General features: G+C 38.8%; 3 protein-coding genes across 7 annotated transcripts in view; 2 read left to right on the top strand and 1 right to left on the bottom strand.

Moving 5' to 3' along the window:
• LOC101936627 (cell cycle progression protein 1) overlaps nt 1–23,405 on the top strand; it is a 99,722-nt gene that overhangs the window by 20,483 nt on the left and 55,834 nt on the right. For all 4 annotated transcript variants that reach the window (XM_042853899.2, XM_065558181.1, XM_042853895.2 and 1 more), the window contains exon 2: nt 22,797–22,907. In XM_042853899.2, the coding sequence (XP_042709833.2) occupies nt 22,797–22,907 (111 nt within the window). The remainder of the gene's footprint in view (nt 1–22,796; nt 22,908–23,405) is intronic.
• The window catches only part of DNAAF4 (dynein axonemal assembly factor 4), a 52,424-nt gene continuing 30,562 nt past the window's right edge, over nt 1,544–23,405 (top strand). Inside the window, exons 1-10 of one of the 2 annotated variants that reach the window (XM_065558233.1) lie at nt 1,544–2,839; nt 3,805–3,997; nt 4,614–4,761; nt 6,313–6,446; nt 8,157–8,388; nt 9,273–9,418; nt 11,276–11,385; nt 12,666–12,819; nt 13,876–13,981; nt 15,347–16,412. In XM_065558233.1, the coding sequence (XP_065414305.1) occupies nt 3,944–3,997; nt 4,614–4,761; nt 6,313–6,446; nt 8,157–8,388; nt 9,273–9,418; nt 11,276–11,385; nt 12,666–12,819; nt 13,876–13,981; nt 15,347–15,456 (1,194 nt within the window). In that variant the 5' untranslated portion in view covers nt 1,544–2,839; nt 3,805–3,943 and the 3' untranslated portion in view covers nt 15,457–16,412. Of the gene's footprint in view, nt 2,840–3,804; nt 3,998–4,613; nt 4,762–6,312; nt 6,447–8,156; nt 8,389–9,272; nt 9,419–11,275; nt 11,386–12,665; nt 12,820–13,875; nt 13,982–15,346; nt 17,505–22,796; nt 22,908–23,405 lie in introns of those variants that run through there. The other variant, XM_065558232.1, reaches the window with a different exon arrangement.
• PIERCE2 (piercer of microtubule wall 2) lies at nt 18,614–23,385 on the bottom strand. The gene is made up of 2 exons (XM_008164027.4): nt 23,248–23,385; nt 18,614–19,213 (listed from the first exon to the last, which is right to left on the bottom strand). The coding sequence occupies exon 2, from the start codon at nt 19,202–19,204 to the stop codon at nt 18,851–18,853; it is 354 nt and encodes a 117-aa protein (XP_008162249.1). The 5' UTR covers nt 19,205–19,213; nt 23,248–23,385; the 3' UTR covers nt 18,614–18,850.

Below are 23,405 nucleotides of genomic sequence, written 5' to 3'. Positions count from 1 at the left end.
AGAAAGACCTAAAAATAGTACTTAAAATTGCATTTATTTCTGCCACAGTAACATTTTGAGCCCCATGGAAAGTAAATTTTCATTATTTAACACAATTGTTCACAGAACACAATAGAGGGGGCTCCTGCCCCAACTTTTTTTATAATCTAACAGCTAAGGCTTATATCTTGCAATTTCTTGTACAGTAGAAACTCAGAGTTACAAACACCAGAGTTATGAACTGACCAGTCAACCACACACCTCATTTGAAATTGGAAGTATGCAATCAGGCAGCAGCAGAGACAAAAGCAAATACAGTACAGTACTGTGTTAAACTTAAACTACTAAAAATATAAAGGGAAAGTTTAAATTTTTTTGACAAGGTAAGGAAACTGTTTCTGTGCTTGTTTCATTTACAGATGGTTAAAAGTAGCATTTTTCTTCTGCATAGTAAAGTTTCAAAGCTGTATGAAGTCATCATTCAGTTGTAAACTTTTAAAAACCATAATGTTTTGTTCAGAGTTATGAACAGCCTCCATTCCCGAGGTGTTCATAACTCTGAGGTTCTACTGTACTTGGAAAAAGAACAGGAGTACTTGTGGCACCGTAGAGACTAACAAATTTATTTGAGCATAAGCTTTCGTGGCCTACAGCCCACTTCATGAGATACACAGAATGGAATATATATATATACATATATACACACACACTCACATACAGAGAACATGAAAAGGTGGAAGTAGCCATACCAACTGTAAGAGGCTAATTAATTAAGATGAGATATTATCAGCAGGAGAAAAAAAAACTTTTGTAGTGATAATCAAGATGGCCCATTTTAGACAGTTGACAAGAAGGTGTGAGGATACTTAACATGGGGAAATAGATTCAATATGTGTAATGACCCAGTATGTGGGTGGATCCCTGCACCAACTGAGAGCTCAAATGCAGTTAACAGGACACTCTGCCCAGGCAAAATCAGTTGCATGATAAGGGTCTTCTAAGGCCTCAGTCTTGCAACTGGCTCTTCACAGGCACAGGGATCCACCTCCATGGTGCCCACTGCAGGATTCACAAAGTTAATGTGATCACGATTCACTTAATTTAAGCCCTGATTCTGGAAACAGATTCTCATTATACACTTGTGATTGGTTTTGAAAAGCTACAGCTATCACTCAATTGCACCTGAGAGTTTGCCTCATGTTAAAATGTTTAAAAATCCTGGAAAATTCACAATTTTAAACTAGTACTCCACAATTATTTACCCCAGTTCATTCCTTGGGTGACCAGATGTCCCGATTTTATAGGGACAGTCCTGATTTTTGGGTTTTTTTCTTATATAGGCTCCTATTTACCCCCCTTCCCCCCAACCCCTGTCCCGATTTTTCACGTTTGCTGTCTGGTCACCCTATTCGTTCCCCAGCTACAAACTACACAAAACAAAATAAAGGCCTGGTCTACAGTGGGGGGGAGGGGGGTGTCGATGTAAGATACGCAACTTCAGCTACAGCAATAGCATAGCTGAAGTCGACATATCTTATTTCGACTTAACTCCCGTCCTCACGGCGTGCGCCCCGTCGACTCCACTACCGCTGCTCGCCCTGGTGGAGTTCCGGAGTCGACGGGAGCGCGTTCGGGGATCAATATATCACATCTAGACGAGACGCGATATATCGATCCCCAATAGATTGATCGCTAAGGTAGTCTGGATGTACCCTAAAAAACATAAAGTGCTAACAGCCCTGATTCTCTGTTCCTGAATTTTGTGCAGGTCCGGAGGGTAGGAAGCTAAAATGGTAGTTCTAGGCTCCTTTACACATCATGGCAGGTTTAACTGGTTTATTCTTGGACTCCCCATGGGCCTTGCTCAGCTGAAAATAGCCAGAGCAACGTGTGCTCATCTCAGCCACCCCCTCTTTCCAGCGTGCTGGAAAATGCAAAGGGGAGGAGGTGATCGAGTTGAGCCGAGCCAGGAACGGGAGCTGGGGGAATTCCCTGCGGGCCAGTCTCACCAGCAGTAATGCAAAGGGGCCCCCGGCAGAGCAGAGCATCTCTGCTTTCCTCGGTTCCTCTGCCTGAGGCGAGACGCGACTTTAAAGGGCTACGTCAACTTCCAGCTGACGCTGGTTGAAATGAACTTTGTTGAAAGACTTGGGCCCAAACGCGGTCGCTGAAGGGCCGGGACCTCTGCGGTCTTCGCCTTTGAGAGCGCGGGAGAGAAGCTCCGTCCCCTCGCTTGGGAGAGTGGGGGTCCCGTACAGCAGCGGGCGAGAGGCCTGCTGGGGAGGATGTGCGCGGGGAGAGACGAGACCCCAACGCGGAGCCGGAGCTGAGGCGCTGGAGGGGGTCCGAGGCATGAGAGACTGAAGAGTTTCTGCCCCAGAGCCCGTCACGGGTGGTGCCCGACCAGGCTTTCCCCTGGCGGCTCTAAGAGCCTTCCGCGCTCCCCTGAGGCGCGGATGAGGTGTCTGGCCACGTCGGTCATCACTCCCTAGCTGCCTGCATACGGGCCTACAAATCCCGGCGTGCAATGTTCCCCCATGGGCGGGGATAGCCCAAAGTCCCAGCATGCAACGGTGCCCTGCCTGGGCAGAAGTCCTCCCCGCTCTCTTCCCCTGTTACGTAACAGCGGGGCACCCCTTAGGCCTGGCTCCAGACCCGGAAGTGCTAGTGGGAGGGCAGCGGAAAGTCTGAGCCCTCCCCTAGCAACCGCTGCAGAGCGCCCTTAGCAGCGGCGGCCATGCCGGTCTGGGTGCGGGATTACAGCTGGCGGCAGACGGACACTGCTGTTTTTCTCTCCCTGCCGATGCGGGGTGCCCGGGTCACCCAGGCAAACATCTTCTGCAGTGACCAGTATCTGAAGGTGGGGCGGCTTCTGGCCTTGTCCCCCGCTCCCAGTCCCAGCCTGAGCAAAGCCAGGCCCTGTCTTCCTTACGCCTTTCCCACTCGCCTCTTTGGGGGAGTCCCTAGCCACCACCGACCTCCCTGTGGGTCGGCCTGAGCAAGGAGGCAGCGCCCCTTCCGTTTCGCATCTTCTCCACCAGCTAGGAATCCCTCCTCCTGTGTCCTTTCCACTCTCATCTGTCTCTCCCTTTTCCCGCTTTGAGTGTGGCAACAATAGCAAAGTGAACGCGAGCAACGATTCCTGATCGCTGCTGGGCACAAAGCCTGCCAGAGGTCAGGGTTTTGTCGCTGATGCTCTTCAACCTGTGCCACCAGCCGAGCAACCCTTTAAGAGAGTTGAAAAGGATTTGGAGGGGAGAGGTAGACTAGAATTCGTTAAAGCAGGAAGGAGGAGCCTTCAGACTCACTGCTTTAAGGTGGCACATGTCTCGCAAGCACAGTGTTTTGTTGTTCTTCAGCACAGACACATGCGACTGCCACCACCGTGTGTACGTGGGTGCTAGTTAGCAGATACAGACATTAACCTTTGGGAGCTATGTTGGTTTATTGTACAAATATGGCATATTATATACACAAATGAATAAATTAGACAAGGGAAAAGTGATAGAGAGGAGTTTGTCTTCCCCAAACAAACTACAATTTATGGAGGGAAAACCATTAAATACTAAATATTGATTAATAACATAACAGTATTTTTGTTAAACTGACCTATCATAGGTGACTGGGGAAATATTCTTCAGCCACCACTCCTGTGTATCACACTTTAACTACATGTAGTAATTGTTCTGGGTTTATCCTTTACCTCCAAATTTTTCTTTATAGTATTGCCTTAAAATCAGATATAGGGTAGACTCAGGATTTTAAACCAAACTCCATCAATTAATGATTTGTAATCCATGGGTCAAATTTTCCACTTGTTTACAGCTCTGCAACCCTGTGGCTTACACAAGAAAAACCGAGGGCAGATTCTCGCACCTTTGGAGAGATTTTCAATCACTGGGTGTTAGGAACTTAACTCCCATTGGAAGTCTTTCAATGGAAGTTGGGCATCAAACTGACTTTTATGGCTTTGAAAAGTTTCCTTTACTGTAACAAGAAAAAAAAATACAACAACATGGTAATCAATGCAATAATTACTGGGAAATTGTGCATACACTTTTAGTTTGTATTAAACTAAATATTTTTCTTAAAAAGTAATTGTCAGTGTCCCATGCTTCTCATTGTACTTTGCTGGGTATTTTTTTCACATGATTGCACTTTTTGTGAATACAGTATATGTAATGGAAATTGTAAAGCTGCAACTAGTGTTCCAAAGTAATATATTTTATTACTAGTTTTTGTATTGGTTAATACCATAAGCATTTGCAAGCAACTAATAATTTGCATTATCACTGCAGCTCTAATTCTTTCAGTGTTGTTTGGCATTTCACACTGTATACTAGAATTTTAACTCATTTATAAATATTATTTTAATATTTTAATGAGACAGGTTAAGTTACTGTAAATGATCTCTTCTACAGCAAATTACAGTCTAGTTAGTGGAGTCTCTCACTCTTACCAGCTGTTATGATTTTCTTGGTTTATTATGAGAAAACGTTTGCTAAATATTTAAAATATACATTAGGGATTTATTATTTAGCCACAATCTTATTAAACATTTTATTTAACAAAATGTTTTCAAAACTTTTAAAATGAATACACATGTATATTTATTTGCTATTTACATTTTATAGGTAAATGTTCCTCCATTTTTATTTGAAGCCATTCTGTATGCTCCTGTTGATGACACTAGTAGTACAGCAAAGATCAGAAATGAGACCATTTTCTTCACTTTATATAAAAAAGAAGTGGCCATGTGGGAATCCCTGGTTATGGAAAATGGTAAGTTGTCTGCTGTGGAACATAGACTGACTATTTAAAAAACGGGCAAAAAACCCCAAACCCTTTCCCCACAAGAATTCATAGATAACATGAAGTAGCACATTGCAGTTTTTTTCTTTGTAACAAAACTCATGCATTTCTTCCCTCTCCAACCTCAAGCCCCAGTTGAACAGTAACAGAAACACAAACACACCAACAAATATTAACCTAGAAAATCAAGGTTCAAAGAACCTTAAATCTGCCCCATGAGCAACCCCTTGAGAAGAACCAGAAACTTAGGCAATGTGAGGCTATAGCTAACACACAGGCTACTTCCACATGTAAGAACACATTTTATTGGATTGATTTATTCTTAATGCTAGAGAGTAATTCCTCACAGCCATTTCAATGAAAGTACATCTTTCAGTTTCATCACAAATTCTAATGACTTTGTGCTTACGAAGAGCCATTTGAACTCCACAGAAGTATACAAACTTGCTTTTGGGATAAATAAAAGCAAACTTTCTGCACTGATCTCCAAACAAACTTTTGCTTCCAAATATATAAGTATTGTTGGAAATGTCTGGTTTATTGTATTTAAATAGTCCATATATACACAAACAAATCTAAGACTAGAAATTACTATGTGGCATGAGTATGGGGCTTTGGAAAGGCAAGGGATCACATTTGATGTCTGAGATATGTGTATAAAGTTAATATCCTAGAGATGACTGTAGACTTAAGGAAAATAAATCTGAGTTTTCAAAACTCATTTTTGTAAGGTTACCTCTTATGTAGTAAGTGTGGAAGTATATGTTGTGTGGAACATGGAATGTTGGCAATGGCCTGGGGCAAAGTAAAGGTTGTTTGGGTGACTTCAGCTGTGCATGTCCATATTTTCCAATGCTTGGGGAAGATGGTGTTTATGAATCGTTTGAGGGGAGAGGAATGTATCTGTGTGTTTGAAGAAAACTACCAGGTTTTCTTGAGGGTTTTTTCTCTCCCAGAAATACCAGGAACCTTAGATTAGATAGATAGATAGATATCTCATTTCACCATTTTCCATTCTTGCTGATTGCTTCCTCTTTGCATTACAATTATATTTGACAATTAAAATAAATTAGCTTAACTTTTGTTATAGGTGCTTTCTGTCTCTTGTACTGTGCAATGTTTGGATAGCAAGCTCTGTAGATGAATATTAAATCCAAACCAAATTATTCTTTGTGATAATTAAAAAGAAAAAAGAAACATTTCTACAGATTATAGGTCTTGTGGAACCTTGTTATAAAACATAGTATTTGTGTTTAAGTGAAGTTTATATTGTCCCTTTTAAAGATGTGATTAACAGAGGGTTGCATTGTGCACGAAAGCTTATGCCCAAATAAATTTGTTAGTCTCTAAAGTGCCACAAGTACTCCTCGTTCTTTTTGCTGATACAGACTAACACGGCTACCACTCTGAAATTTTTGCCACTCTATCTGAGATGCAATAATGAAATAAATTCTGTTTTCCTGTACACAGTGAATAACACATGAACCTCAGTCTTACATTTCTCAAATGATTTTCTTTCAGGAGACAAAGAGAAAATGCAGAGAATAAGAGAGAATGCTGTCATAAAAGCCCAAGAGAAGGCAGATGAAGAGGAAAAATCAAAAGCTGTTACAAAGCGAGAACATAAAAAATTTGCTCTGGAGGCCACAATGAAGGTAAATTTATATGCGACTCTACAATAATTAAGTACAAGAAATATAATCTTAAATAATTGCCAACTAATTTGACAGGTTTGGGGTTAAATATGTTGTTTAAAAATATCTTTTCTAAAGTAGTAATCTTTATTAAAGTGGCAGGAGAGTTTGCATAACTCTTAATTCCTCTTTTACTTGTAGTTTGGGTATATCCATTGCGAGGTCTGGAAACCATATAGAGGAAAACAATTATGAAAAATTATGAAAAAATTAGGACTGTCAGCACATTATATTATAAACTGACTTTTTTTGGTGAGATCAGGCAGGTGTTGGTATCTAAAGGGAGATTAGGATTGCCATAATTTGGCACAAAATGTAAGGCAAGCTCTATATATGGATTAAGCAATGTAGATTCTAAGAAATATTTTATTCATCTTCATTCTGGAATATAAAATTGGTTGTATGCAGCTTTTGCACTACTGCTCATCCTTAGTCACTTACCTCTGTTCTACAATGCTTCCACTCACAAAAAATGGTAACTTTTACATGTCTTTATTCGCACCAAATTGCTTTTCTGCATACCACATGAAATGACCATTTATGTTAACTTTTTGTGTTGTTAAGATATTCATAAAATGCAAGAGGACTATGTTCCTGGCTTCCTCTCTTCAGAGTAATTCCTTATAAATATGCTAAGCCTGGTTACTTTTTTGTGAATCTATATATTCATAGATTCCCAGTCCAGAAGGGACTATTCTGAACATCTAGTCTGACCTCCTGTATAACTTGGATCATAGAACTTCCCAAAAATAATTCCGAGAGCATATCTTTTAGAAAAACATCCAATCTTGATTTAAAAATTGTCATTGATGGATACTCCACCGTGATCCTTGGTAAATTGTTTCAATGGTTACTTACCCTTACTGTCAAAACTTTATAGCTTTTAAAAATATATCAAGCAGAATCTTAGAACTTTCAAGATTGCATATGCAGGAATCACTTTCAGCGTCAGGCAAATGGAGTTATTTCTTGAGTAGAAATGTGGCAGCTATTTTACATGAGCATCTAAATTTCAGGAGAAATGGGAAATTAAGAATAATGTATTCAAATGAAACTGTATATTTTACAGCTCTACATTTCCCTGAGATACTGAGCTGGAATATGGTTAGGATACTGGAGTAGAACCCTTACTCTCTTGAATAGTGCCATAGGATCTTTTGAAACCAGAAGTGGTCAGAGACTCCATCAAAAGGATGTAGCAGCTCCAGTAGCAAAGTATTCCTAAGTATCATGCGGGAGGAGTGGTCCATTACTGAATCAAAGAAAAGAATGTTACATGCTAAGCTTCTACATATTCTTTGTGAGTCTCCCACCAAGTACTATAAAGCAGCCCAAAGTGCTAAGAAAAATGTAGGTTCTTCAGAATAAAACAACTCCATGAGCATCACACTTTCCTAAATTTTTCTAAGCCTGCCCCTCTAATAGTGATATTAAAATAGCTGAAGGCATATATTTTTCAAGGTCTGTGAGTTATTTTAAGTATTAATACGTATAAACCAATCAGTTTCCTCCTTTTCCAACTATTTTTCTGGAATTCCTCAACTCTGTATATAATGTAACATATTAATAATAGTGCTGTATAGAATTGGGAAGATATTTATGCACTCTCATTTCTGTTCTGCTCATTTTCACCAAACATTACATGTTCTGATAGTTCTGCAATTCAAATAGCTAGAAGAAACAGAGAGAAAAAGAATTGAAAATCTGAAAGAAGAGGAGCGACAGAAGGTCACTGAGGAGCTGGAGATATGGAAAGAAAAGCAGAGAAATGAGGAGAAACAAAGAAGGATACAAAGAGAAGAGGAAATACGTAGAGAAAGGAAACTAATAGAGAAGAAAAAGCAAGAAATAAATAAAACTCTAAAGGCAGGAACTTCCAAGGCTAGAAGTATACCTACAAAAGGTGGTATTTGTGGAATAAAGTTTTACCTTTTTTATAACCTAGATACTATATTTGTTGTATTAAACATTCAATTCTTAAACCTTTCTAGGCATTTCTGGTATTTTCTACCTTCATATCTAGAAACTGTACTGAACTAGTTATTCTGCTTTTTGACTCCAGTTGGTTTAGTCTCTTGTTTACTTGCTGTCAATGTGTTGAGTCACACATAAAGGCAGATTTTGGTTCTTAGCATTTTTTTGATCCTTTCTTTCCTTCCGAGACTCTCAACACAATGCTGTCTTTTTGGTGAGAGTATAAGGAGGTGGCATTATTTTTCATTACAAATAATACCATTCCATTAAATGCTTCTGCTTAATGCTAATTTAATAGTGATTTCTGTACACTCCTAAACCACACACGTATTGGATTAAAACAATCTTCTCTCTCATGGAACATAGCTACCAAATTCCTGATACAAGCGGAAGCGTCTCAAAACGTTAAATGATATTCAGTGTAAAATATACTGCAAAATGATTGGGTGACTTCTGCATATACCCTTCAGTGTAAGCCCCCATTTTCCAAATCCCAGATTTGTCTCTGTATCTGAAATTCATATGAAAACCAAAACTAATTTATATGAAACTCAAATTTTACAAAAGTTTTGTACATCCTACAGGAATTTTACATCCTCTGAGTTTAATTGTGTATAACGATATAACCAGGTTGCATAAAAGAGCACAATGTAATGTTTTTAGAGCTATTTCATCAGGATACAAAACAGAAAAACTTGAGGTGTACTTCTACTTTATAAAACTCTAAATTAGGTCTACTTGAAAATATGATGGGAAAAGAGAAAATGAAAAATAAATTTGCTTTCTTCTGTTGTTCTAATTCTATCTTTGCAGCTGGTAGTTCTGGAAATATATTTTCAGAGAAGTTAAAAGAAGAATCTTTCCCTGCTCCTCGATCTGCTGGTACTATTAAAATTAGTTTCACATCTCGGGTGTTTCCTACAGCTCTCAGAGAATCCAGAGTAGCAGAAGAGGAAGAGGTAAAGATAGTTTTCCATTTTGCGAGGGTGCTCTCACTGTACTCAGAGGTGCTTGTTGTGCTATTCATTCATGTGGCCATTTACAGTCTATAGCAGGGGTCGGCAACCTTTCAGAAGTGGTGTGCCGAGTCTTCATTTATTCACTCTGATTTAAGGTTTTGTGTGCCAGTAATACATTTTAACATTTTTAGAAGGTCTCTTTCTATAAGTCTATAATATATAACTAAACTATTGTTGTATGTAAAGTAAATAAGGTTTTTAAAATGTTTAAGAAGCTTCATTTAAAATTAAATTAAAATGCAGAGCTCCCGGACCGGTGGCCAGGACCCTGGCAGTGTGAGTGCCACTGGAAATCAGCTCATGTGCCGCCTTCGGCACGTGTGCCATAGGTTGCCTACCCCTGGTCTATAGGAATGAATCTTCTATTGCTTTACTAAACCAAGCAGGGCAGCTCACGTTTTGATAGTAATATTGTTGGAAATAGAAGTTACAACGTGGAAGTCTTATTCTTGATATGAGACTGATACAGCTTTACCAATCTTCCTGTAATTTCAGTAAGTCATATGTACTTCTCATTTCTTTTCCTTTGTTGAAATTAGTTTAAACTAGAGATATTGTGAACAATTGAAATGGTCACTTCTAATTTAACTGCAATATAAATATATTCTCTTCTATACTTATGTGGAGTAGTGGTCATCCACCTTTAACTTAAGATAGTTATATCCCTTATTATCCATTTCCTGTGGTTGTAGAGTGCTGAATGTTGCTTTGGTCCTTCCTGTCATCCTTTATATATTTCTTTGAGTCCTGTTATATACATTCCAAGTTTGTATTTCCTATGAATTTCCTGCTGAATATGTACAGGTTGCTAAGTTAGTTTGAAAAGTAAACTATTCTATATCACTGACCACTTTTTCCATCATGGATGAACTGCAAATTGAAACTTTGGTTGTACTGTGTAATACGACCATTATAGCAGGGAAAACAGGACTATAAATTTAAGTCTTTGAAATAATTTATATTAAATTTCAGTCTGGAAAAACAGTCACATTATTTCTTGAAATTATATTTTTAAAGAAACACAACTGTACCAAGTTATTGTAATCACCTTGAATATGCACAATAAGTAAGGCCTACTTAATTCATGATATTGCAGAAATTGTGGATCCCGCAATATTTGGCTTCCACTGCAGTTTCGACAGCAGGAGCCCCACCATGCAGGAGGTTGACAGTGGGACCCCCAGGAAGCCGACAGTGGGAGTCCCTGTTTTCAGCCCCGGATGGGAGCTGAAAAGACGCCAGTTTCCCATTGATTCCTCAGTCTTATTTATATGTAATATTAAAAGAAATGTTTCCAACTAAATTACTTTTCACCTAAGATGTGATCAGATTTACAGAAATAGCTTGTTTTTATTTTAAACTGTTTTAAAGAATTATACATTTATAGTTGAATTCCATATCAAATTTCACTTCATATACAAAGATGAAATGCATTCTGTGGGGTAAAGATCCAACTAGATTATGACATTTTTTAGTCTAAATTCACAATCTGTTCTTTGGGACTCTGTTGGATGAGCATTGATACATTCTTCTTTGTAGTCACAATAGACAAACAAAAAACAGTTTAGTAGCCAGGCAGTACTGCACCCTTGCTGCTCATTTAGAAACAAAATATATGAGGAAACTTAGAGCTTTTCTTGAATCAACAACTAGGTGTTTCTACCAAAAATGGGATAAAAAAATATTTCCTGGATAAGTAAGTGAAAGGATGAAAGCAAAATGAAAACCTAAATCTCAAAAAGTAAATCCTATAGAAACAAAATGCTAATATGTTGCACACACATCTTCCTACCACAGTGGCTGCATAAGCAAGCAGAGGCTCGTAGAGCAATGAATGCTAATTTTTCTGAGCTGAAGGATTTAAATGAGGAGGAGAAGAACCCAGACTGGTTGAAAGACAAAGGAAAGTGAGTTAAACTCATTCCAAGATATGCTTACAATCATGTATCAGAAACATAACTACCGAATGCATTATTTTTGGGAAATTAAATGCTGATTCCATTTTTTAGTGTAGAAAATTTTTAGTTTGTATGTTACCCTTCCATGTAGAATTTTATTTTCCATCATTGTTTTCACTGGATGATTTACAAATAATATATACACCACATCTTTGAGTTCTAGGAAAAATGCCTTATAGTGAGTGTGTGGCCTAGGGGATAGTGCACTGGATTGGACTCGGAAGACTGCTCTGCCACTGGCCTGCGAGGTCACTGGCCTGCTTAGGCAAATCACTTCCCTCCCTGTGTCCATGTGTCAAATGGGAATAATGATGTTGACCTCCTTTGTAAAACTCTGCAATCTATGGATAAAAAGTGCTATATAACAACTAGATGGTATATTAACATTATTATTATTATTATTATATGAGACGCTCAATCTGTTTAGTTTATTTAAGAGAAGGTTAAGAGGGGACTTGATCATAATCTATATGTACCTACATGGGGAAGAGATTCCTAATAGCAGATGTCTCTCTAATCATGCAAAAAACATCCAGTCGTTGGAAACAGAAGCTGACAAATTCAGACTAGATGTAAACTGCAAATTTTTAACAGGGAAGGTAATTAATCCATGGAACAATGTACCCACTGATGTGGTGGGTTCTCGATCACTTGAAGTCTTTAAATCAAGACTGGGTATCTGTATAAAAGATATGATAAAGCCCAAATAGACATTATCAACTTGATGCATGAATTATTGAGTGGGAGTCTATGGCCTCTGTTATTCAGGTGTTTGGACTAGGTGATCGTTATCTGAGAAAAGTCTGGCATTAAAGTCTATTAATCATCTGCACCATATCTGTGGAAATATGCTCTGCTTTTCCTGTTCTTCAATGCTGTGTTACCTTACTTTGTCTTAAACTTTTGCCAACCTGGCTGCCAGCATGAAGTTTGAGTAGATTGTATCTACATTGTTTATTATCCATGAAAGCTTATGCTCCCAATACTTCTGTTAGTCTTAAAGGTGCCACAGGACCCTCTGTTGCTTTTTACAGATTCAGACTAACACGGCTACCCCTCTGATTGTTTATTATGTCATCCAAAATGTCATAAATGATCAGTTTTTAATGGATTTTTTTTCAATTTGTTTGAAATTGTTAGTTTAGTGCAAATTGTTTACAATAGGTAGGCATTCTCTATTGTATTATGTTTTTACTTGTTTTAAAATGTACTTTTTATTATGTTTTCAGCAAAATGTTTGCAACAGGAAACTATCTTGCAGCTGTAAATGCCTATAACCTTGCAATTCTGTTAAATAATAAGATTCCAGTACTATATCTGAATCGTGCTGCTTGTCACCTTAAATTGAGAAACTTGCACAAGACCATTGAAGATTCATCTAAGGTATAAATATATTACACAAAGTAGATTTTTATAGTTAATTTCCTTATAACATGGATATATTAAACTAACATATAGCTACTTTTTCTGTCAAGCAAGAATGTAAACAGTTATGGACACTATATAACAGCTTAAGTTAGATACATTGACAATGATGTGTCAACATTTTGGATTGGTCAGCCCTGATGATAGATAAAAATGACTATTAAAGGGTTGGATTAAAGGAGAAATGATTGGCTAATGATGGTTTCAAAATTTTTGTTTATGCAGTATAATCGCACAAGTTGGGACTTGATAGATACAGTAACTCTTCTTTTATAAAAGAATGGTGCCCTTCAAGAAAAGAACATAAACAGTTATACTTACTCTTTTTAAAAAACTTTTAGTGACAAAGTTTTATAGAATATACCCACATAAATTTCATAATCTGTCATGTCATTCTGCACTTAGTATGAAGAATTAAAAAAAAACAAACCCAACAATAATCCAAAAAATTCTCTTAAAAGATTGCTGGAACTTCTCAATATTTGATCAACCACTGCTTTTGAAAAGACAGAAAAACTCTATGTTCTGTTATCTAATAGTGCTTCAGCACAATTTGTACTGTGTTTTTACTTAGTTTATTTAAAAAAAAACATTACATGACACGTATGGATATTTTTAAAAAAATGGGCCTCAAAATCATTGTTTTGAATTAAGCACTCCATGAGGCTCTAAACTTGTTTTTCCAAATGACCGTAGTAATGAGATCAATATTTTGTTTGTAGCACTATTAGTGTTATTGGACTATGATAATGGAATATATTTGCTGTTTACAAATAATCGTTAACACTTTATGCATCAACCTAAGATCCAGATTCTCTATCGTGGGAAATTTGCACTTGTAAAACTGCACTTGCATTTTCGCACCTGCAAACAAATTGTGAATGCAAATCTTAGTGGTTACACCACAAACCAGATAATTAAATGAGAATGCAAATTTTTGTGGGTGCAGTTGTATCTGTAAATGGGAGAAAGAAAATCTGTCTCTAAATATCTTGGGTGTTTTTATTTGTAAAGGCACTAGAATTACTGATACCACCTGTTCCAGACAATGCTGATGCTAGAGTGAAAGCTTACGTGAGGCGTGGGACAGCATTTTGTCAGCTGGAATTGTATGCTGAAGGTAAGAATTCAGGCTCTGAGTTTGCAAACGCTTATGCATGTGTTTAAAATTACATGAGAGTAATCCGATTAGGATCAATGAGGGCTACTCATATGCTTAAATCTTTTCAGTATTGGGGCCATAATGTTTAAAGAACTTCTGTTTTTATTGCTGATATACATATATGTATAATATGAAACATTACAGTTAAATAATACAGTTATATAATAACATTACAGTTATATACTGCAAAAAGTGAAAAATCTTAAACTCCCAATTTTTTCCAAAGATGTAAAAATATATAAACTGCTTTGTATCCAGTTTGAGACTATATAAACCTTTTCACCACTTACATCTGTTTTATAATTTCTTACTCCCCCTTAAACTCGTTACGGCTGTTCAAACTACTCTATTCACAGGTTATGGCTTTGTCTGCACTAGCAATTCTGTTGGTAAAACTTTTGTCAGTCAGGGGTTTGAAAAAAACACACCCGACTGACATACATTTCACCAACAAAAGTGCTGGTGTGGACATTGCGATGTTGGCAGGAGAGCCTCTCCTGCCAACATAGCTAATGCCGCTTGTTGGGGCTAGTTTAATTATGCTGTCAGGAGAGCTCTCTCCTGCCAGCAAAGAGCAGCTACACAGGAAACTTTACAGCAGCACAGCTGTAACCTTAAAACTGTACCGCTGTAAGATCCATAGTGTAGACATAGCCTTAGTTTTCTTTTTGCATTCTCAGCTTCATGCCTTCCTACATCCTTTTTCTCCTCTTCAAAACCTACTTCTTCCAGAAATATTTCTTATTTTCTTCTCATCAATAATCACTGCATCATTGCTTATCTGAACAGTACATGTATCTATTCTAAATTAAACGCCAATCCTGCAATCGAATCCATGTGGTTGGACCTTAGTGCCTGTGTGCATACCTAATAACTTCAGTGGAGTACCACAGAGACTCAAGTCTCTGTCTGTGCAGATCCAGTTGCAGGTTTGAGGCCTTAGGAGGCAGGCTCTTTAGGGCAAAGAATGTGACTAAGTGAGTTTGCAAAGCACCATGTAAATATATAAAAGGTTCTGTTTTTGTTTTAGAATAATGTTTTAAGTTTTAATAATAGTTTAAGATTTTAATATAGCTGTGTGATATTGCCATTAAAAACAATTTTTAGTCATATGAAATTATTAAATAAATACTTGCATACAGCCCAAAGTTAAAGATCATATTTTGTTCTGCTCCAAATCCCATTCAGTAAAATTATCTGAAACTCAAGCTCTCTAACCTTTACTTGCATATAACTTGGGGAAAGTTACTTCCAACTAGTTGTTAAAAAATATAAATACTGTTGTATATAGGATTAATAATTTGCTTGCTGTATTAATATTAGGTCTCCAGGATTATGAAGCTGCTCTCAAGATCGATCCTACAAATAAAACTTTAGAACAAGATGCTGAGAAGATTCAACATATAATTCATGGAACTGCACAAGATTCTTAACAAAGTCTAGAATCAGCATGGTGGTGTATTTAACAGACAGGAATCAGGAAAACACTTATTTCAAATTCTGCCTAAACCAGTGAAACCACCAGACATTTTGTTGCTGCACTCATCCCAGTTATAAAATTGGGTAAAAGAGAAGTTACTTCTCATAAGAACTACTATAATTTAGGTAAATATAGTGCAGAAAGAGAAGTAAATAATACACATTTTATTTTCTTACCTGTTTCCAAAATTGTCATTTGTTTTCTTTGTATGAAATATTGGCTAGCCTGAATAACAGAACATAATTTACTATATTTAATTTCAAATCTGTTATTAAGCAATCAAATGTAGTCTCATGGATTTTTAAAACAACTTCAGTGGTTTAGTCAACATTATTAACCATGTTCATAGTTTTGCTACCAAAGTTAAAGTGCTAATGTAGAAAGGAACAGCCATCAGAACTGTTGTGAAATCAGAAGCCATCCAATTAGAAATATTTCACATAGGACTAGAAATTACATAATGCTCATATTGTATATGAATTTGCCAAAACAAACAACCCTAAAACACTTTCTTAAAAAACTGGAGCCAAAACATTCAGCTCCCATTGAAGACGAAGTTTTCAGAGCTTGGTGCCTCTCAAAATCAGGCTATGTATGTAGGTGCCTAACTTTGAATTTAGGTAGTTAACATCAGGCACATGACTTGGAAAATCTTGGTCTAGGAGAGGGTTAATATAATCCTTGTAAAATGCAGTAAAGTATTTGAGTGTTAAGCAATGTATATTAAATGTTTCTAACCTATTCAAAAAGATTTGACATATATTGATTGAACTGACCAAACAGTTATGATGCAATTGTAATTTTGTCAGTAGTAATGCATTTTAAATGAAAAACAGCCAGCCTACTGTTGGCTAAATACATCTGTAGATCTTTTATTTCATAATGGCATTAAATTAATTTTGTTATAAAGTGTCCTATTAATGGATCACTTAAACCTGCCAGAATCTTAAAGTACATCTACACAGCAATTAAGCACCTGTGGCTGGCCCGGGTCAGCTGACTTGGGTTGGAGTCTGGGCTCTGGGAGATGTGGTTGTGGGAGTGTTGGGGATAACCGGATAGGAGCTTAACTGGCCCTGTTTGAGACTAGGGAGCACCAACAAAATATGACTATCTTCCCAAACAAAACCAAGTTGGGCAGCCCTAGAGATGAGGAAAAGAGAAGCTGAGAACCAGTAACCAGTTGTGGATCCCTGATTCTCCTCCAGCCCCAGAGCAGGTTAGAGCAGGCTGCCTTAATTTGTGCCAACTGGTTATGGTCCCTAAAGACTACATCCCATCTGGATATAGCGAGAGCATATTGTGCTCAAGCCACTTTCTCCCTGCTCCTGACATGCTCCTTTTCCATGCTGCAGCGAGGGAAGCACTGAAGCAGGTTACACTAGTTCTATGCCCCATGGGGACTCTCCCATGCAAGGAGAATCCCTAGAGGATATGTGAATGGTTTCTGCTCCCTTTATGCCATCTGCATTAAATGGAGTGGAACAGGGCAGAGAATCTGCCCCAAAAGTACTGATTGTGGCCCTTTGACTTTTTTGAACTAAAGCCTGGCCCTTAGGCTGAAAAAATTGGATCCCACTGGGTTTGTTAATGTGGTCTGGGATACCATTATACTTGTTTTAAACTTTTGACTGTTATTTCTGAGTATGCTTGGCATTGATGGCAAACAGCTATGATGCATTACTTAATCTCATTCTGAATTTCTTTCTTAGGTTACTAATTCGTTCCTGATTTGACAATTTGGGAATTTCTGACACTCTGGGAATTTTATGCAATAGGGCCCTGCCACTCCTTAGAACCAGTAGTAGACACTATATTACACCCTCTTTAAGCATGGTGAAGCAGCTGTGCATAATGCCTCCCAGTTCTCCGTTTGTTATCCCTAATGCAGGGCTGTGATTAGCATTTACCCATTTTTGCTGAAATGTAACTTTTTGTTTCTCACTTATTCTGAATGCCACTTCTTTGGGACCAAAAGACACTGTTACTGATGTTCACAAGGTATTATCTGCCTGAAGTTTTCATTTATTCTACGTGTTTTTTCTCTGAGCTGTCTGTTCCATACAGTGAATGTTTTATTCCAGAGCATGTGATTTATATTTAATCTTCTGTTCAGACTATATTTTACATACGAGGACAAAATGAACCATACTTGCATAAAATTCCCAACCCAACTTTTAGCTGCCCTCAACCCAACCTCTATATTTGTGCCTTCAAAACCCCTATTTATCAAGCAAACGTGTGCACCTAACAAAGATTTGTATGAGTGAATTTCCATTTACCCATTGCTAAAAATATGGTCCATCCATGTTTAAATATAGAAGTTCAGTTACTTTTGTTTTCATATTTGTGTACCCTTCGGTTTAAATTAGTATTTTAATGTGCATATTGTAACAGTACCTATAGATTAAAACATTTGTCTCACATGCAAACCTCAAATTAAAGGGCTGTACATGGGGAAAACTACACTTATGTTAAGGATAGATGGCATCCCCCCTTCAGCAACTCAGAGGCAGTGTGCATAGCTTGGTTTTGGACGCTACATTTCAGCCAGTAAGTTGCCTGCAAACTGTTGCATCACCTCCCTCAGACTTGTGTTGTGTTCCAGTCGATCAGTGCATTTATCGGATCCACTGACTGTTATCCTGACCTATACAAAATACTTTCTCCATGTTTTGTGCAGAAAGTTTACCACTGAACCTCTTCTCCATACAGAACTGTACAGTCCCCACCTTTATGCAAAAAATGTTGGGAACAGCTTTAAGGTTTTGACTTTCCTCAACTGTGGAAGGAGTTGCAGAATTTGTCTCTGCGTAAGTTGCACAGTACAAATACTAAGATGGAAGCAGAATACAAACCTGTTAAAGGACAATCTGCTCACATTAAAATTATATTGAGACAAATTCTGCACTCACTTAACCTCTTGGCTTCCTTGGGGTTGCAGGTGGTTGAAATATTGGCAGGATCTGATCAATTAAAAAAAAATAGTCTGGCCTTGTAACACGGGATCTGACTCTTGTTTTGAACATTAACCTCAAAGATCTATCCTCTCAGGTGAATTTCTGTTGCACTTAGCTCTTTAATGTACAATAAGTATTGTGTTTAACACATTCATTTCAAGACATATACTTTATTCCTGTATGGGTTGATGCACAGAAATGTATTAACAAATACTCACTTAAAATCCTTTTTTGATCCTTGTAGTAAAAAAGTGTTTTACTGTAATATATATTGACACTTTACTCCCAAAATGGACAACAAAAATAACAAGCCTGCATTTTGTTTTCCCAAAGCTAAAATGACTAGTCCTTTCAGTAAATATGTGAGAAAAGTAAGATAGTATAATTTTACAGAGTATGCTGCATATTTGGGTAGTCATATACCCTACTTCTGTCAATGGCAGTGTTTATATAATTATGTTGAGTCAAACCACAAGTTAACAAATGTTTTGTAAATGTTTCATCCTTTGGATGGTAGGTACACGGTACCATTTGAGACGTAGGTGGTATAGCACCATATTCACTTGAAGTTGTTTTAAACAGTAAAAGCTGAGGGTTTGTCAAGAAATTATTGGTAGTGAGTGTCTTTGGGTCCAACATACAGGAAAACACAGGATTGCCAGGATTTGCACAGGACGGCAGTTGAACAGATTTGATTTTCTCAGTGTTGGTACTTGATGGTAGCATCTCAGCAGAAGTCATTTTCTTTTCCTAATTAAGAGATAATTTTAATGAGTTTCTTCTCTTTATAAATAATAGGGAAAATAATATTTCAGTTAGATTCATATTAAATCATTGTTTTTATTAAACAAACAGATATTAGGAATCTGATCAATACATAAATATATTATTAGTTTACATACTTGTGTATGGAAAGTAATGTGTTTCCTGCAGGGAAATTAAGCCATGAAACTTGAAGTAATTTTTCCCAACTTTCACAGAGTTTTGTTGTATGCTTCTGCAATGCATTGTACTGGTCACTTACATATTATTCAGTTATTTACCTGGATCCAGTTACTTTAGTGGTGTGCTATTTTAAAGATGGTAAGTAGGTAAGCTCCAGCAAAAAGTAGCACAGTGAAAAGAGGGTTATGTAGCATGCGAAACCCATGCTTAGATTCAGACTCATTCTTTCACTCAAATCTGGGTTAGATTTGTGGGTAGGAGGAATAATAATGCTAACACTTACAGCATGTTACAACTTCAGTATAATAATTCAGAAAGATTAATTTGCACAGGGGAAGGGGTAAACAAGCATACTTTAATGCTGCTTATATTTGTGGGAGAAGGGGGTATTTTGCATAATTCTAAACTTTGTCCTAAAGTTTTACATTTATTTTTAAATGGTTTGATTCCAAATATGTGTAATTTTAAAATAGTCTAGTAACTTACTGATACAATCCTCTGTAGGCACTGAAGTGAAGGAGGGCCTAATTCACATCTTTGTTTCTACTATTTCTGGTTTTCTGTCAGTTTAGAAGAGCAGCATTTATAGTTTTTATTGTGGAGGGCCTACTATATTGCAGAGGGGACAGAATTTTTTTTCAAATGAAATTTTAGAACGTGTGGAAAATTGCAGAGACTTGATAATCCTGGAATATTTTTTAAAATACCATACCTTTCTCATATCTGTGGACATAAGTTTATTTGTGAAGGCTCCATTCCATAGTAAAGAGTACTCCATAGCATTAAATAATCAGTAATTGCTCATTACTAACTAACGATGTGACATGGTGGCTATTGTCCCAGCCAGCCATTTGCTTGAATTATAGCATTCACTAAAGTTTAAATATATCTAGCATTAATATTAGCATAAATATTATCTAGCATTTACCTTCTCAAAAAGAAAAAAAAAAACATTGTAGATATCACTATGGAAGATTTGGAAGAAATCTTTTCCCTTGAGACAGAAGGTTGGGTTCAGGTTCCATAGACCAGTGGTTTTCAAACATTTTTCTGGCGATCCAGTGGAAGAAAATTGTTGATGCCCATGACCCAGCGGAGCTGGGGATGAGGCAGAGGGTTGGGGTGTGGGGCTGTGGGGTGGGACTGGGAATGAGGGGTTCATGGTGTGGGAGGGGGCTCTGGACTGGGGTAGGGGTTCAGGGTGCAGGAGATGGGGTCAGGGCTCTGGGCTGGGGGTGCAGGCTCTGGGGTGGAGCCAGGGATGAGGGATTTGGGGTGCAGGAGGGGGCTCTGAGTTTGGGGAGGCTGGGGCAGGGGTTGGGGTGCGGGCTTACCTCCGGCAGCTCCTGGTCAGCGGCGCAGCAGGGGTGCAGAGGCAGGGTTCCCACCTGTCCTGGCACCGCGCTGGGTCCAGGAAGTGGCCTGCAGCAGGTCCGGCTCCTAGGCAGAGGCACGCAAGAGGCTCCGCACGGCTCTCGCCCGCAGGCACTGCCCCACCAGCTCTCATTGCCTGGTTCCTGGCCAGTGGGAGTGCGGAGCTAGTGCTCGGGGCGGGGGCAGCGCGCAGAGCCCCATGGCCCCCCTGCCTGGGAGCTGGACCTGCTGCTGGCCGTTTCCGGGGTGCAGCATGGTGTAAGAACAGGTAGGGACTACTAGTTTTTACTGGCCGACCACCAGGGTCCCTGGGAGCTGAGCAAGGCGACCCGTGCCTTGCATTCCGGGTCGCGACCCAAAGTTTGAAAACCACTGCCATAGACCTTTTGTCTAATCCCTTTGTCTAATACTATTCTGATTCTATAATTCGGGACTAGACAACTGCTAGAAGTGGCAGTCCTTGGATGAGCTATTCTAACCAAGATCTCACATGGCTGTTAAAGGTGAAAGTTCCCTCATGTTTTCAAATGTGGCATAAGATTGATGCCTTGCTGAGATTTCCAGCTTCACTAAAACAGTCTAATCTGTGTATGCGTTATTGCTTGGCTCAAGACAGTGTGATGTGGAGGAGGAATGAGCACAAGGTTCAGCGTTGGTAGGCTTAATGCTGGTTCTGCTATTGCCAGGGGCTTTCCCTACACAAGCGACATCCCAGGATTGGGAAACACTGGTCTAGATAATACTTAGTCCTGTCATGAGTCCAGGGAACTGGGCTAGATGACCTCTCAAGATCCTTTACAGTCCTATGATTTTATGATTCAGCAATCAATGGCCAGCAGTAGGCATAGGGCTCAATACTAGTGCAACTAAGTATAACTAGACAAGGACAAGGTGGGGTTTGCACTCTTCATTACTGAATTGGGGCTATTCCTGAGTGTACAGAAGGCCTTAATATCTATCCAGTGCTTTGAACATGTATAAAACCATATAAGTGCAAAATTGATTCCTTTATAAGAGAATTTAAGGGTTGCCAGATTTACTTTACCAACCTTTTCTAACTGATAAGTGTTATATGAAAGGTAAAATAGGAAACCAGCACTCAGCTTATTTATTTATTTTTAAATGCATGATAACGAATGACTCTAGAGAAGAAAACTACGGAAATGCCAGTCCTACAAACTTTTCTATACTGCTGTTTTTCAAATGAAGTCCATAAAAGGATAGTTTCCCACCCCCATGCTAAGGCGAGTGTGTACTAAGGATTAACTTGCTGAACTTCTGTATTTCTATAAACAACTGTTTTGTTGTGGAGTTTAGATAGGTGGTTTATAATTTTTTTGTCAGAGAGAAGGCAATTTCCACTGTTTGAACTGATGACAAACAGATCCCTTGTCAATATATTTTAAAAATCTATTCTCTAAATTTCTCAAGTGAAAGGTTTGGTATTTTCTTTGATTTGCCTTTTCTTACAAATATGTAACTTGCATATTAACTCCTGCCTACTATCCACAAAAAAGGCCTTACCAAAACAAGACACTCTACTGTACACTTCTCCCCCTAGGGAGAGGATGAGAGAACATGTATGGCAGATGTTAGTCATGTGGTTTAATGCATGACTGGTGGGTGCGCTGATACTATGGTGATGTGCGTGGTATAAGAACTGATCCAGAATTGTATTAATTAATTTTGATGAAATAAGTCATTCCAGTCTGGTGACCTTTAGAGGTTCAGCTGACCTGAAGAAAAGCTCGGTGTAAGCTCAAAAGCTTGTCTTTTACCAACAGAAATTGGTCCAATAAGTTATTGCCTGTTTGCCTCACCTTGTCTCTCTAACATATAAATTGACATGTTTAGATTAAACTTTAGGTATAAGTGGGATACTGTCAATTTTAAAAAAGCCTGAACAAAACCAGTTATTTACCTCTGCTGCTAATACAATGATAGATTAAAACTGGCAACACTTTAAATATCCAGTTTCCTTATCACTAATCTTTCCCTGTTGCATTCCTTTCAGATGAGCCAATACGCTGGCATGAAGTCTGGAGTTTACACAGCCACGTTCACTGTCACGTTCTCCGAGCTGCACTGGTTCTTAAATATCCGTGCCCACTGTCTGGTATTAAAAGTAAGTGCAGGGGAATGTCTCGTCTCCTGATCCGATTTTGTAATTGCCTGTTTTACACAGCAGGGATATTTTTATCCCTTTCTTCCCCATCTTTAAAATGCCTCCCGGGAGCACAGCCGGGACTTGGCGAAACAGCCAGGAACCCTGCCGTCCCGACACGGACTTTACCCTCTCCGGCCTCCTACAGCTGAGAAATGCGGCCTGTGCCGCCCGCCGCCGAGCCGAGCCGGGCACGGACGGACAATCGCTTACAGCGCCGGGAGTGGGGCCGCGGCCTTACCCCCCCTCTCACGCTCTGTGACGAACAGGCCGGGCCGGCGCGCGCTCTGCCACTGCTTACCACGGTCCGCCTCAGCCTGCCCGCTGCTGCTGTCCAAGGCGCTGCAGCCGGCTCCGGACCGTGGCCCCAGCCCTGCAGCGCTCAGGCGTCGGGGGCGTTGCCATAGCACCAGCCCCTCAAGGAGCCGCTGACGGTTCCTTTGTTGACAAGCCTCGTTG

This window comes from Chrysemys picta, chromosome 10, assembly GCF_011386835.1.
Source record: "Chrysemys picta bellii isolate R12L10 chromosome 10, ASM1138683v2, whole genome shotgun sequence".
Classification (NCBI taxonomy): Eukaryota; Metazoa; Chordata; order Testudines; family Emydidae; genus Chrysemys; species Chrysemys picta.
The sequence above is the reverse complement of the archived record's forward strand: the minus strand, read 5'-3'. Positions and strand labels throughout refer to the sequence as shown.

Coding starts and splice junctions, on each gene's coding strand:
- PIERCE2 (XM_008164027.4), bottom strand. CDS start 19,204: ATGACTTCTGCTGAGATGCTACCATCAAGTACCAACACTGAGAAAATC.